The sequence below is a fragment of the Schistocerca serialis genome, chromosome 2 (genome assembly GCF_023864345.2).
Source record: "Schistocerca serialis cubense isolate TAMUIC-IGC-003099 chromosome 2, iqSchSeri2.2, whole genome shotgun sequence".
In the NCBI taxonomy this organism is placed as follows: Eukaryota; Metazoa; Arthropoda; class Insecta; order Orthoptera; family Acrididae; genus Schistocerca; species Schistocerca serialis.
Window position 1 is genome coordinate 585918991 of NC_064639.1, and position 17189 is coordinate 585936179.

Consider the following 17189-nt stretch of genomic DNA (forward strand, 5'->3'; position numbering starts at 1 on the left):
CTTCACTACCTGAATAATTTCTTTTATCTCATCATAAATTTCATCAATTTCTTCGTCATCTGCGGAGCTAGTTGGCATATAAACTTTTACTACTGTAGTAGGCGTGGGCTTCGTGTCTATCTTGGCCACAATAATCCGTTCACTATGCTGTTTGTAGTAGCTTACCCGTACTCCTATTTTTTTTATTCATTATTAAACCTACTCCTGCATTACCCCTATTTGATTTTGTATTTATAACCCTGTATTCACCTGACCAAAAGTCTTGTTCCTCCTGCCACCGAACTTCACTAATTCCCACTATATCTAATTTTAACCTATCCGTTTCCCTTTTTAAATTTTCTAACCTACCTGCCCGATTAAGGGATCTAACATTCCACGCTCCGATCCGTAGAATGCCAGTTTTCTTTCTCCTGATAACAACGTCCTCTTCAGTAGTCCCCGCCCGGAGATCCGAATGGGGGACTATTTTACTTCCGGAATATTTTACCCAAGAGGACGCCATCATCATTTAATCATACAGTAGAGCTGCATGCCCTCAGGAAAAATTACGGATGTAGTTTCCCCTTGCTTTCAGCCGTTCGCAGTACCAGAACAGCAAGGCTATTTTGGTTAGTGTTACAAGGCCAGATCAGTCAATCATCCAAACTGTTGCCCCTGCAACTACTGAAAAGGCTACTGCCCCTCTTCAGGAACCACACGTTTGTTTGGCCTCTCAACAGATACCTCACCGTTGTGGTTGCACCTACGGTACGACTATCTGTATCGTTGAGGCATGCAAGTCTTACCACCAACAGCAAGGTCCATGGTTCGTGGGGGGAGGCATGGTATATCATATAAAAAATTCTACCCAAAATCAAATACTCGGAATGAAAAATACCATGCAGATCTTGCTGTTGCTGGTTTTGGAGGCAATGACTTTTGTATTTCAGGTGTTTTTTGTGCTAAAGGTGTTTCCTTGGATAACCTTTGATCATATTGTTGGGGGCCTAATGTTATCAGGAATACAATGACATGGGACAGATTATATAAACAGTGTGACTTCTTAGTGAAGAGGAGGAATCTGCTAAGTTCAGTGCGGCCATGCTGACAAGTTCTCTCTTACTTACAAAATATAGGACAAGTGCATGGAAAACTGCCTCCACTGTTACTGTCATGGTGAAGACATTACAATTGATGAGTGATTGCTTTCCAGCAAAGGAAAGTGCAGATGAAACCAATTTATGTTAAACAAACCTTACAAGTAGGGACTCAAGTTTTGGATAGCCGCAGACATCAAAGCACATTTGCATTGTCTTCCCTTATCTTGGTATGGAGGAAAGCCAACCAGGCAACTAGCCTTTGGGAGAGTATACCATTCTTCACTTCTGGGATCTATTTCTCAAGCTGGGATGAAATATGGCAACAGACAACTTCTTAACATTTTTTCAGTTTGTGAAGAAACTTCAATATAAGACAACATTGTTGGTGGAGAAAATTAACAAGGTTGTGAAAAAAAACCTCAATTGCATGAAGAACAAGAGTTCTGACTGAAATTCCTGCAACATCTTGGAAAAACCTAATAAGCCAATACACCATGACAATACACAAAAGGTAGAAGCATAAGAATGTCGTCACTCTTAGAAACGACATGTTGAAGTGCAACAACATGAAAGCAACTGAAGAACTGACTATATGACTGCACAAATCAAAGAAGTAGAAGTATCAAACTGGAATTGCATAGGTTCCAAGACCAGTCTATCTTTGAGAGGGGGGAAGAGCCATCTGAAAGAAGCATATAAAAAATATCAACGATCTTCCCAAAGTCTGAAATGTTTACAAACAAACATGTGAAATAAATGGAGAACTGTAAGGAACATTAGAAATAGATCACACTTCAGGACAGGAATACAACGTGTTGTATCCAAAACTGTTATCTCAAAGTGTTAGAACTTTGAGGTGAAGTTTTTATCTAAATGTGCACGTCATATACATGAAGGAAAAAATATATGTTTAACTTCAGTCATGTTGAGGATTCACAATACAAATCTCATATGAGGTCAAATGACATCTTACTATTGTTCTAGCGGTTTCACAATTTTCTATGTTCTGGTGCTAGAATTGCACTTTTCATACATCATGCTATTCACAGGGTGCTCCATTTCACCATTCCGCTGGATAGGTCAGGAGTCCACTACACGCAACAAGCGGCTACACGGGTAGCAGGGGTTGTGTGGTGTGGGCTGGGCGGTTTTTTAGGTTAGATGGCCTTGGGCAAGTACAGAAAGGGCAACAGCCTCAACGGCTGCGGGGCAAAGTCAGGACATGCGGGGACCAAGCAGCAATCGGTATTGTAATTGTCAACTGTCGAAGCTGTGTTGGTAAAGTACCGGAACTTCAAGCGCTGATAGAAAGCACCGAAGCTGAAATCGTTATAGGTACAGAAAGCTGGCTTAAGCCAGAGATAAATTCTGCCGAAATTTTTACAAAGGTACAGACGGTGTTTAGAAAGGATAGACTGCATGCAACCGGTGGTGGAGTGTTCGTCGCTGTTAGTAGTAGTTTATCCTGTAGTGAAGTAGAAGTCGATAGTTCCTGTGAATTATTATGGGTGGAGGTTACACTAAACAACCGAACTAGGTTAATAATTGGCTCCTTTTACCGACCTCCCGACTCAGCAGCATTAGTGGCAGAACAACTGAGAGAAATTTTGAAATACATTTCACATAAATTTTCTCAGCATGTTATAGTCTTAGGTGGAGATTTCAATTTGGCAGATATAGACTGGGACACTCAGATGTTTAGGACGGGTGGTAGGGACAGAGCATCGAGTGACATTATACTGAGTGCACTATCCGAAAATTACCTCGAGCAATTAAACAGCGAACCGACTCGTGGAGATAACATCTTGGACCTACTGATAACAAACAGACCCGAACTTTTCGACTCTGTATGTACAGAACAGGGAATCAGTGATCATAAGGCCGTTGCAGCATCCCTGAATATGGAAGTTAGTAGGAATATAAAAAAAGGGAGGAAGGTTTATCTGTTTAGCAAGAGTAATAGAAGGCAGATTTCAGACTACCTAACAGATCAAAACGAAAATTTCTGTTCCGACACTGACAATGTTGAATGTTTATGGAAAAAGTTCAAGGCAATCGTAAAATGCATTTTAGACAGGTACGTGCTGAGTAAAACTGTGAGGGACGGGAAAAACCCACCGTGGTACAACAACAAAGTTAGGAAACTACTGCGAAAGCAAAGAGAGCTCCACTCCAAGTTTAAACGCAGCCAAAACCTCTCAGACAAACAGAAGCTAAACGATGTCAAAGTTAGTGTAAGGAGGGCTATGCGTGAAGCGTTCATTGAATTCAAAAGTAAAATTCTATGTACCGACTTGACAGAAAATCCTACGAAGTTCTGGTCTTACGTTAAATCAGTAAGTGGCTCGAAACAGCATATCCAGACACTACGGGATGATGATGGCATTGAAACAGAGGATGACTCGCGTAAAGCTGAAATACTAAACACCTTTTTCCAAAGCTGTTTCACAGAGGAAGACCGCACTGCAGTTCCTTCTCTAAATCCTCGCACAAACGAAAAAATGGCTGACATCGAAATAAGTGCCAAAGGAATAGAAAAGCAACTGGAATCACTCAACAGAGGAAAGTCCACTGGACCTGACGGGATACCAATTCGATTCTACACAGAGTACGCGAAAGAACTTGCCCCCCTTCTAACAGCCGTGTACCGCAAGTCTCTAGAGGAACGGAGGGTTCCAAATGATTGGAAAAGAGCACAGATAGTCCCAGTCTTCAAGAAGGGTCGTCGAGCAGATGCGCAAAACTATAGACCTATATCTCTGACGTCGATCTCTTGTAGAATTTTAGAACATGTTTTTTGCTCACGTATCGTGTCATTTCTGGAAACCCAGAATCTACTATGTAGGAATCAACATGGATTCCGGAAACAGCGATCGTGTGAGACCCAACTCGCTTTATTTGTTCATGAGACCCAGAAAATATTAGATACAGGCTCCCAGGTAGATGCTATTTTTCTTGACTTCCGGAAGGCGTTCGATACAGTCCCGCACTGTCGCCTGATAAACAAAGTAAGAGCCTACGGAATATCAGACCAGCTGTGTGGCTGGATTGAAGAGTTTTTAGCAAACAGAACACAGCATGTTGTTATCAATGGAGAGACGTCTACAGACGTTAAAGTAACCTCTGGCATGCCACAGGGGAGTGTTATGGGACCATTGCTTTTCACTATATATATAAATGACCTAGTAGATAGTGTCAGAAGTCCCATGCGGCTTTTCGCGGATGATGCTGTAGTATACAGAGAAGTTGCAGCATTAGAAAATTGTAGCGAAATGCAGGAAGATCTGCAGCGGATAGGCACTTGGTGCAGGGAGTGGCAACTGACCCTTAACATAGACAAATGTAATGTATTGCGAATACATAGAAAGAAGGATCCTTTATTGTATGATTATATGATAGCGGAACAAACACTGGTAGCAGTTACTTCTGTAAAATATCTGGGAGTATGCGTGCGGAACGATTTGAAGTGGAATGATCATATAAAATTAATTGTTCGTAAGGCGGGTACCAGGTTGAGATTCATTGGGAGAGTGCTTAGAAAATGCAGTCCATCAACAAAGAAGGTGGCTTACAAAACACTCGTTCGACCTATACTTGAGTATTGCTCATCAGTGTGGGATCCGTACCAGATCAGTCTGACGGAGGAGATAGAGAAGATCCAAAGAAGAGCGGCGCGTTTCGTCACAGGGTTATTTGGTAACCGTGATAGCGTTACGGAGATGATTAATAAACTCAAGTGGCAGACTCTGCAAGAGAGGCGCTCTGCATCGCGGTGTAGCTTGCTCGCCAGGTTTCGAGAGGGTGCGTTTCTGGATGAGGTATCGAATATATTGCTTCCCCCTACTTATACCTCCCGAGGAGATCACGAATGTAAAATTAGAGAGATTAGAGCGCGCATGGAGGCTTTCAGACAGTCGTTCTTCCCGCGAACCATACGCGACTGGAACAGGAAAGGGAGGTAATGACAGTGGCACGTAAAGTGCCCTCCGCCACACACTGTTGGGTGGCTTGCGGAGTATCAATGTAGATGTAGATGTAGATGTAGATAGTGTCTTCATGTGTGTAACTATCTTCTGGTAATCAGAACATTTTACTACAGTATTGTTCACATTGGCTACAACAGTTTCTTTTCAATATTTTATAACTGTGGATGTTGATACCGTGAAATCTTTCACAAAGAACACTGAAATGATCCTATCTGTTACATAAACAACACAGGAAATAACCCATAAACATGGAATCGTATTTGCCCAGATAGGGCTACAAACTTCAGCAGATACCCTGTCAATCTCTAGATCACATTTGTTAAGTTATTTGTTGTATGCTACTTTGCACCAGTTTTCACGGCCACATCCTTTCCTCCCCCCCAAAATCTCTGTAGGACATCAAGTGTCAAGTGCCACAGTGAGCTACTGTCCTTACCCAGCCCTTTGAGATAATCAAAATGAAAACTTTGCAATCAACATTCCAACAGCATATGGTATGTAAGTGCTATCTAGTGCTCCACTACTTTCACTGCTACCTCAATCAGTTATCTGGGGGGTTAAGACGTGAAAGTTTATGATTGTACAGCAAACTGTATAATTTAACAGCAAAAATAGTTAGTTTTTGACAATATAATGTTAACTGGATAGATGAAAAAAAAACCTACTCACCAAGCAGGAGACCACACATACAAAATGATTTACTTTCCCATGGTCAAGTGCTGAGGAGTCCCACGAACTGCGCTAGAACGACTTCAAAAGTGCCACCTGCCAACCCCACATCAACCCAGGATATCTTTTATGTTGTACTAGTGACCCGTCCTGGCTTTGCAAAGGTAGCACTCAGTATCTATGGCCAGACGACTTGTATGGAGGAGCAGCAATACCGATTACAGGTCACAGTGAAGAGTTACAATTAAAATTCAGGGAACAACTTCAGATAGTTGAATAACATCACTTTCAAAACACAAGCACTTTAAGCAGTGCACACCCGGAGAGTTCTTAGGAGGCACAATTTATCTGTTCCAAATTTCATTAGTGTTTGGAGTGACATCTCAATGGTAAGTGCATCAGAGGTCATTTAAGAATTCAGTGGCAACTTGTGACAGGCACCTAGTAGTTGTAGGTCGTGTGGGCCTGGCACGATGCCAAGGTGTTCTGCATTCACCACTATAAAGCAATGGCATCATTTTCACAGTAACGAGGGAATTCGATTCATCACAGTGCGGCCTGTTACCACAAAATATTTATAAATTGCAACCACAAACGTTTTTCAAGAACTAGTTTACCTATTAATGAAAACCATATCAGAATACCTACACTAGTTCGTGAGATTAGCCTGAACATACAGAGACCGTGGCAGGAGACTGTAATTAACATATGCATAGACAAAAGATTTTCACAATATTAGAGAAGGAAAGTTGCTACTCACTATATAGCAGAGATGCTGAATTGCAGATAGGCACAACAAAAGATTCTCCCAATTATAGCTTTGGGCCATTAAGGCCATTGTCAACAACACACACACACACACATATTCGTGCAGACAGACAGCTTGTAGGTTGTCATCCCTACATAGAATGCAGCACAGTGGTTGGAACTTAGCTTGTAAATCACATGACCGTTTCACAGGTAACCCTGCCTTTGATGGGACAGGTCATGTTAGAGACCAGGCTGGAGTAGGTGGTAGTAGAAGGATGTATGGGACAGGTCTTGATTCTAGGGCCATAACAGGGGAATGAGCCATGAGGTATGGGATTGGGGGCAGGGGTTGTGTAAGGATGGACTAATATATTGTGTAGGTTCAGTGGACGGCGGAATACCACTGTAGGAGGGATGGGGAGGATAGTGGGCAGGACATTTCTCATTTCAGGGCACGACGAGAAATAATCAAAACCCTGGCAGAGAGTGCAATTCAGTTGCTCCAGTCTTGAGTGGTACTGAGCTATGAAGGAATGCTCCTCTATGGCCAGATGATGGGACTTTGGGAGGTGGTGGGAGACTGGAAAGATAAGGCACGGGAGATTTGTTTTTCTACAAGGTTGGGAGGATAATTACAGTCAGTGACAGCTTCAGTGAGACCCTTGGTATGTTCCGAGAGATGCAACGACCCCGGGTGGCGAGGCTGTATGGAAGGGACTTCTTGGTATGGAATGGGTGGCAGCTGTCAAAGTGGAGGTACTGCTGGCGGTTAGTAAGTTTGATATGGACGGAGGTACTGATGTAGCCATCTTTGAGGTGGAGGTCAACATCTAGGAAGATGGATTGTTGGGTTGAGTAGGACCAGGTGAAGCAAATGGGGGAGAAGTAGTTGTTGTTCTGGAGGAATGTGAATAAGGTGTCCTCACCTTCAATCCAGATAGCAAAGATATCATCAATGAATCTGAACCAGGTGAGGGTTTAGGATCCTGGGTTTTTAGGAAGGATTCCTCTAAAGGCCCACGAATAGGTTGGCATAGGATGGTGCCATGTGGGTGCCCATAGTCGTACCGTGGATTTGTTTGTAGGTAATGCCTTCAAAGGAGAAGTAATTGTGGGTGAGAATATAGTTGGTCATGGAGACTAGGAAGGAGGTTGTTGGTTTGGAATCCATAGGGCTTGAGAAAGGTAGTGATAAATAGCAGTAAGGCCATGGGCATTAGGAATGTTAGTGTACACGGAGGTGGCATCAATAGTGATGAGCATGGCACCATGTGGTAGAGGGACAGGAAATATGGAGAGTCAGTGGAGGAAATGGTTGGTATCTTTTATATAGGAGGATAGGTTCCTGGTAATAGGTCGAAGGTGTTGGTCTACGAGAGCAGAGATACTCTCAGTGGGGGCACAGTAGCCGGCCACAATTGGGCATCCCGTGTGGTTAGGTTTTATGGACTTTAGGAAATATGTAGAAGGTAGGAGTGCAGTGAGTGGTAGAGAGAGAGACACAGAGAGAGAGAGAGAGAGAGAGAGAGAGAGAGAGAGAGAGAGAGAGAGAGAGAGAGAGAGAGAGAGTGAGAGAGAGAGACAGAGCGAGCGAGCGAGCGAGATTCTGGGATGTTTTTGGGATGGGCCTAAGGATTTGATAGCAACTGGGGATCCTACTGGATTACCGTACTTACTCAAATCTAAGCCGCACTTTTTTTTTCTGGTTTTTCTAATCCAAAACACCGCCTGCAGCTTAGAATCGAGTGCAAAGCAAGAGGAAGTTCTGAAAAATGTTGGTGGGTGCCGCCACAACTAACTTCTGCCGTCGAATATATGTAGTGCTACACAGGCAGGCTTTGTAGGCACAAAGATAAATACTGGCACCAAATCCTCTGCGTCAGTAAAGGAATTTAAAAAAAAGGTGGAAGACGAGCTTTTGTTCTCCGCACCGAGTTTCGACTACTGCATTTTCATACATTATCCAACGAAGTAAATACAAATACCGTATTATTCATCTTCAAATGTAGCAGCATTTCAATGCACTACGAAAATCCGACTGGCAAGACTGTTTGGGATGTTTGTCAATATGGCCAACTCTACGTTCTGAATTTTTTCCTACCTGTGAGAAGAGATGGTTGCTAATAGGAACCTGATGAAATGTGAATCACATGCAGTATTCTCTTCACCATAAGAATAACACAAATATAAACATTTTGCCATGTATTGTTTCGTGTTTGGTGCTATCTCATTTAAATCGTGTCTGCCTAATAAACTACGAAACTAGAGTGAGACAACAGCAAACGCGGAAGAATATACATATCATGTCATGTTTATATTCGTATTATTCTTATGCCTAATAGTGATACAGTCATAAATGAAGCACAGCAATTGACTAGATTTTTAAATCTAAGATGACTCTAATTTCTGTGCAGAATGTAATGTACTAAAGAGGTGCCTGCAAAGATTTTCAAACGGAGAAAAATTTTCGCTAAACTCTCATTCAGAACATCTTCTATCACACGCAGTGTATTATTTGGTTCTTGTTGATCATTATCAAAGAAAGCAGCAGTGTAAGTAACAACAAATAGCAGTCTCTTGCCATCGTTTTGCTAATGAGACGATTCATCTCTTTTTTTTTTTAATTGTAAGCTGCGGCAGTGCGCGCAAAAGCAAGCCATGCCGTGAGCGGCGACAGGCGGTAAACACGCACAATGAGAATGCGACAAACAATGCATGACACAGTACAGTAATGCATTTTCAGCTTAGAGTGACGTAAACACCTATAACAAAGAAAACGGTGCTTATCAGATCAAAGAAAAATAAGCAATCAACTCAAACCAGATGAAGCACGTGAAAAAGGAACGGTGCCCGTATAAATACGAATGGAGCGCCTGGCGCATAGCAATGGCTACCTGGTAAAGCTCAACTGCTAAGGTTACGACTCGAATCAAACTACTGTAACTGTATCGTCATTCATTCGACCTAAATTGTGTCTCATATTACAATGGACCAACTTTGTTTCGATTTGGTGATGCGGCCTAAAACTTTTCTCTCCCCTTGAATTTAGAGTCTCAAATTTCAGGTGTGGCTTAGATTCGGGAAAAATTTTTTTCCTTGATTTTGAGTCTCATTTTTCAGGTGCGGCTTAGATTCGAATAAATACGGTACTGGAATGGGATCACTGTGGCAAGGTTTGTAGGTGGAAGTATCTGAAAGCTGGTGGAGTCCTTCTCCCAGTTCAAAACAACAGTGGTGGAGCCTTTGTCCGCAGGTAGGATTATAAGGTCGGGATCAGTTTTTAAATGGTGAACTGCAGTTCTTTCTGTGGATGTAAGGTTAGTTTGCAAGTTGAGGAATTTGGGGAATGATGGCGAGGCAAGGTTTGAGTTTAAGAAATTCTGGAATTGGGGGCAGTGGGGGTGCATCACGGTTGGATGGAGGAGTGAACTGAGTCAGGCAAGGTTCAATATTGGTCTCTGGTTGAGTCTCATTGGCAGGGTTCATGGCAAAAAAGTGTTTCCACTGTAGGGACTGGGAAAATGTGAGAAGGTCTTTAACAAGTCCTGCATGACTGAATTTGGGAGTGGGCCAGAAGGTGAGGGCTTTGGAAAGGATTGATATTTCGGTGTTACTAAGGCTTCTGGAGGAAAGGTTCGTGACTGTGTTGCATGTCTCTTTAGGTTCTGAATTCTGTGTGATGGTGAGAGGGAATTTTTGAGGGTGGGGTAGGTGTAGTAGGTCTGCGAGATAGAGTTTTTCAGTTATGAGGGGATGTGGGGGAGGTTTGGAGGTTGTTATAGAGGTGGTAGACAGTGGTACTCCAGGGCAAGAGTGGGAAGTGAGCAGGATGGAGACCTTTGTGAGGTGGTGGTGTGCATGTTGCTCAAGTTGCTGCAGACGAGTGTTTCCATGTGTGTTATGGGTTCCAGGAATTTGGGATTGCATAGCAGGAGAATTTTGCAAATGGAAAGAAGGTACTACAAGGTGGTTTGGAGCTGAGTCATCTGGTTTTTCAGGGCTACGTTGGTGAGGGCTAAGGATTGGCGGAATCTGAACAGATGGAGGTCACTGTGGAAGGAAGGGTGGCAGCCGAAGATGGGTAATTTGATGGTAAGGCTATTTCATGGGACTCGATGAGCCAAGCAACAACACAGGAACAGTATGTGGGACTGTTTTCTGTATTGATGCAGATGGAAGGAGCAACGACCCTTGGTGGTGGGAAAAATTAGGTAAATAATGTAGAACTATGAGTGAAAAATTATGCAAGGATACACTCAAATACATGCGAAAAATCATGGTAAGGACGAAATAGATGCAAAAGGGGATAAAATGAAATGAAATCTGAGTGAGACGACAACAGCGAAAGGTGAAAACTCACTAAAATTGGCGAGATAGCAGGTCTGAGAGTGGATAAGTGTGTAGAAGGAGGATGGCAGGTATGACTGGATGAGGTAGAATTAGTGGGTGTGAACTGGGATAGAATGGAGAAAGTGTGGGGAATGAGGAGGGATTCGTAGGTTGAGATACAAGATCATGTGGCATCGGAAAGGTGAAGGAGTTAACACGCAAAATATACGGAAAATGAAGAAGGGAGAGTGATCAGTTTGAAAGTATAGGCTCAATTATATCAGCGGAAGTAATTTGGGACATACAATGCTGCACCAACAATCAGCGTGGTCTTGTAGCCGTCTGCTGTGCGCGGCCGAGACAGTTGATACAGTGTGGCTCGTAAGTAGAACATGCAGTGCAGTTTGTAAAGTGATGAGAGAAAAACAGGAAAGACGTTGAGTATAGTGATGCAACAGAAAATAGTAACAAAGTGAAACAGCACTGGGTTAGGATCGAAGAAAAGCCATCAGGCAAAAATCAAGCAATGAAAAACCCAGGATGGAATGTAACAATATTAGAGATCCAAGGTGAGGACACCCTATCCACATTCCTCGAGAACCTCAACAACTTATCCCCCATTTGCTTCATTTTGTCCAACTCAACCCAACAAGCCACCTTCCTAGATGTTCACCTCCACCTCAAAGATCGCTACATCAGTACCTCTGCCCATATCAAACCTACTAACCACCAGCAATACCTCCACTTCAACAGCTGCCACCCATTCCATACCAAGAAGTCCCTTCCATACAGCCTCGCCACCCGTGGTCATTGCATCTGCAGTGATGAGCAGTCCCTCTCTGAATATACCAAGGGTCTCACCGAAGCCTTCACTGACCATAATTATCCTCCCAACCTTGTAGAAAAACGAATCTCTCGTGCCTTATCTTTCCAGTCTCCCACCACCTCCCAAAGGCCCATCGTCTGGCCACAGGGGAGTATTCCCTCATAACTCAGTACCACTCAGGACTGGAGCAACTGATTTACATTCTCCGACAGGGTTTCCATTACCTCTCATCATGCCCTGAAATGAGAAATGTCCTGCCCACTTTCCTCCCCATCCCTCCTACAGTGGTATGCCGCCGCCCACCAAACCTACACAATATACTCGTCCATCCTTACACAACCCCTGCTCCCAATTCCTGACCTCATGGATCATACCCCTGTCATAGACCTAGATGCAGGACCTGTCCCATACATTCTCCTACCACCACCTACTCCAGTCCGGTCACTAACATCACCTAGCCCACAAAGGCAGGGCTACCTGTGAAACCAGTCATGTGATTTACAAGCTAAGCTGCAACCACTGTGCTGCATTCTATGTAGGCATGACAACCAACAAGCTGGCTGTCCGCATGAATTGCCACTGACAAACTGTGGCCAAAAAACAAGTGGACCACCCTGTTGCTGAACATGCTGCCAAACATGATATCCCTCATTTCAATGACTGCTTCACAGCCTGTGCTATATGGATCTTTCCCACCAACACCAGTTTTTCTGAATTTCGCAGGTGGGAACTTTCCCTGCAATACATCCTAAGTTCTCGTAACCCTCCTCGCCTCAACCTTCGTTAGTCACTGTCCTCACCGATCCAGCCCCCTCCCTGTTCCCATTCCAGCACTACACGGCCATAATTTCACCACCACACCTAGTCTTTTTATTTCTCTCCTTTTCCACTACTTCCCCCTCCCCTGCCGTCCATCTAAACTGCAGCAGTTCACTGTCCACCAACCCCACCATACTATCCCTCCCCCTCCTCACCCCAGCCTCCTCCTTACCCCCACGCAGTTGCCATTCGCATAATGCACTGGTGGTGCTGCTGCTCGCAGTGTGGTTTCAGTTGCCTGAGACTGCAATCATGTGTGCGTTGAGGTGAATACCAGCCACTAATTATACGAACAGTCTTTCTTTCTCTCATTAAATCCTGACAGCTTGACTGTTAATAATGTAATCCCCCAGTTCACATTACCAAACTTAGCAGTTCTGGATGGGGTCGTAGAGCATGTTTTCGATAATTGCAGAAACATGTCCAGTGTTTTTATATTTTTAACCCCCTGATGGTGCCATGTAAAAGTGAAGAAATTGTACACTGAGCTACACCATGTGTCCCACATCCTCAGTCAATCACAACTATCATACAAAACAATCTATTATGATCATATTAGAGGCAGTCAAGCAAAAACGAGAGATGGAAAAAGTATGCAAATTGTTTGTTATTTCAAAATTAATTGCCATAACTATTAATAAATTCATCACACAGTGAGACAAGATAGTCTATGTCTTTATAGAAAAATGTTTGGGTGCATCTCCTTGCCCAAATCGAATCTACAGCCACATATGTCTTTCTTCAGGGCTCCAAAAATATGGAAAGCACAGAGGAAAGGATCCTGACTGGAGGACGTGTAAGTGCTTCCCAAAGAAAAATCTGTAGGACAATCTAAACAATTTTGGCGACATAGGAGCGAGCCCCTTGTACCCTAACACAAACATCAACTCACAATCTGTCTTAAAGAGCTGATGTACACCTTGTCATTGCTGATAGTATACATTGTAAGTAACCTTCACCATCCTGCTGAGCTACTTTTTTCCAGCCATGATTTCCCTTTACTTTATCATACTGTAATGTGTTCACTGTCCTAGCTGGCATACCAAACTGACTTCATTGCTGGATTGACCGGATGTTACACTGTTCCCAACACCTTACTAGCTAAATACTTCAAAGGGAAAAGTACGTAGGATATGTAGAAGAGCAGAGGAGAGTTAGTGACATAGTGAAGCTTTGAACAGAGCTCCGAGGTGTGCTTATATGGCTCTAACAGTAGATTGTTGCTTGGATCAAAACCAAAGTACAATATTTTAAACTACCATGGACCTTCCATTTTCAAGGCAGTCCACATGGAAACCATGCCACTGCCACTGCCACTGCTATTGGCTTTGAGATTTTTATTAAAAGTATGAGGAGCACACTACTTGTATGTAACCTGTCTTAAGGCACATGAGAAAAAGTATCAGCAACTACTAAGGACATTCTAAAAAACTTCCTACCCATCAATCCAAGAAGTTTCAACAATGGATTAATTTAAAAAATAGAGAAACATTAAGACGTTGGTTTTAATGCTTCATGTGTTCTAAACAGTCTCTCCCACCTGTGTACAATGCACAGAATCTTCATACAACCATGTGAAATTATCAAACAAGTCCTTCTTTGGGATACTGATCGTTTCAAGTGTCACACTGATTTGAATGTCTGTTATTTTGTCACTGCATTGACTTTGTGCACTCTGTAGTCGGTCAGTATTGACAACACCAAGTCTCGTCATCCATGATAATTTTATGCCAGAAAAGAACTATCCACATTTTACATTTCAATCACCTTCCAGCAGGTGCCCAAACATCAGCTTTCATTCAGGAATCAAGGTGTGCAAGACAAACTCTGCACACACTTTTATCTTCTTAAGAACGTTCTTGACAATATCATTAACACTTGATTGAGAGCTATTGCTCCACTGTAATTTGTAACATGACGACATTGATACAAAGCAGTCATACATCCATTACTTAACACTGCCTGCTTACAACTGACTGGCTAATTGCACATTTGTTGTTTGTAGCTGTTACTTCAAACTGTCACTATAGTTACTGCACAAACGTCACTTACACTCCAGGGATAAAATCTGTCTCGGAACATTTTTAATAGATAGTACATGTCCCAGATTACATGAATTTTGAGGAAAAACTCATTTCACACAGCTTGAGTCATTCCTAACACTTATCTATATTTGATTTGAATTCACAAGGTCCAGGTTTTGTTTGACTTTTATTAACTTCTAATTATCAGTCTATATTATCTTTAATATTCTTTCCTTATATTGTAGTTCCTTATTACACGATCTGATGGAAGTGCTGTCAAGTGTCATGACAATTATAATGACAGTTAAGTTTTTGTTCATTGTGGCACCTTGTAATTTAAATTGGATATGTTCATGAATAGCAATATTACAAACTAGTTAACCTTTATGAAATTGCCTGCGGATTGTGTATAGTATTCCAAGAAATAATGAAATGCCTAACCTCTAAACAGTTAACATAACTTTTGCTGGAAGGTAGTATGTAACATCACCTGTCTCCACCATCCACCTTGCTTATTGCTCATTATGTCAATGTTACTTTATTACCTGCCAGCTTTCCTAAATGATGAAAACCCTGTTGCTTATGTAGGCTCTTATTTGTCAGCACACAATTATGACATCTGTAAGGTTTCTTCCTTTGCATCACTCTGAACCTGTTGCCAGGAAATCGTATGAAAGTATATGGTACTGATAGGAATATACAACACCTGAGTAAATGATTGAAAATAAAACATCTTCATGTGCATCATAAATGAAACGTTGCAGGAGTTGATTAACAACAGACGCTGAACATCCCTACCATAGCACCGCTGATCAATCAATTATTATAATCTTGGTCGAACATAAGAAGCTACTTACTTTTGCATAATGTTATTATTGATGCAACAGTTTTAAATATCTTTCGATGTCACTTTGTTTCTCTTATGCAACTAATGATTATATGCTAAATAAAAAAAGTCACTAACCTGCCTAATGATGACTTTCTGAGGGCTTAGTGGCTTGACACTAGTATTAACTGTTGAAACTGCTGATGTAGCACCAGAAACTGTTGCAACACCCCCAAGAGATTGTTGCATACTTGTAGGTGCAGGCAGAATTTTTGTAGGAATCTTCACAACTGTAGATGCTGGCATTACTAATTTGGCTGGCATTTTTACTGGAGATGTTACAAACTTATTAACAACAATGTTCTGTAAATAGAGAGACAAAACTAGTAAAAAAAGAGCGATGATATAATACTCACGTACTATCAGTACATAAAACAAAAAGAGAAGAAATGAGGAGGAGAATATCAATTCAGGAGAAATCTGAACACAGATCATACAATGCGTAAACAAATGACAATTTTCTGTATAAGTGGACACCTTATGTTAAATGGAATACTCTAACAGCAACACAAGAACAAGCCTTTATGAGTGTGAAAGTGTAGCTGAAACATAAAGATCAATAGTTTGTAGTTGTAAATACAGAAGCTGCCTATTTCATATTTTTATTCTTACACCAGAAGTAAACCCTGTTGGTATCATTTTAATAAGATGCAAGTAAATCCAGAAGAAGGATCTAATACATACAAATAGTTGCCAAAATGATATTTCAGTCCAAAAATGGCAATTTAATCAAAATTAAAAATGAAGTGGCTATGAAAAATGACCAGAAGTGGCACTGATTAGATGACGTTCTCAGCAGCATGATATAAGCCTTTAGCTCAGTAATTTCCCAAGTTTCATCAAACTAATGCTATTTGTTCAAATTGGACAATTTGTCACTATATGAGTAAAAAGGAATGAGCATGTTCATTTTTATGTTTGTAGTAAGCCTTTTAAGGTGAGAGACCATAATGCTGTTGAAATAGCACGTTACACATTTGAGCAAACCATAAGGAAGAAAATGTTACTGATATTTCAGATTATCTGGAAATTGCTCAAATACTGCAAATGACAGTGTGTGACAGGCTTTGAACCTGGCTAATGTTGATCACCGAGAACCTTATGAACAATAACCTTCCACAAAATATTTATGGAGCTTCAAGTGCAAAACTGTTTACAAGAGAGATTCACATGCTAAGTCCATCCAAATTATGTACCAACTGGTTGCTTAAAATTATCACCTAAGAACAGTAAGGTGATGGGCTCGTATAAGCATGTCACTCAGCCCAAAATTTAAACCCACGATAACTTTGTACATTCTGTTTTTTGACTGCTTTCATGAAGGTGGACAGGGATTTTCTCCAGATTTCTTGTAGGAAGCTGCAGCTTTATCCTAACTCAGCCATAACAGAAAATTTTTAAAAATATGATGAAATGATCCCAACTGTGTGTTTTCAACAGCTTTCATAGCGCCTGATACACACAATCATTTGTTAAAACATTCAAAACTGTCACATGAATAATTAAGGTGCAGGAGGGAGGAGAGGTGGGGTGATGATGCTTAAAGTCCACACTCGTCTGTATTATTCATGTAGCTTTTTTCCATATTTATTGTTTCTCATGTTGTTTCTGCCTGTCTTCATAAGTCATAACTAGAAATAGAGTTATTCTATGAGGGTTGCCCAGGAAGTAATGCACCACATTTTTTTGCCTCAGCTGAAAACAATGCTGTGAATGGAAAATGTTATATATGTATTATTTGAAGTCTCTTGAGTGACCACACCAAGTTTCCATCACTTCCAACAGATAGCATAGCTGTAGGACAGTTCCAAAATGGCGTCC

At 41.7% G+C, this 17189-nt stretch overlaps 1 protein-coding gene across 1 annotated transcript in view; it reads right to left on the minus strand.

Moving 5' to 3' along the window:
* Positions 1-17189, minus strand: part of LOC126457604 (protein lin-54 homolog) — a 275865-nt gene that overhangs the window by 156480 nt on the left and 102196 nt on the right. The window contains exon 4 of the mRNA XM_050094052.1: positions 15447-15671. Coding sequence (XP_049950009.1) covers positions 15447-15671 — 225 coding nt within the window. The remainder of the gene's footprint in view (positions 1-15446; positions 15672-17189) is intronic.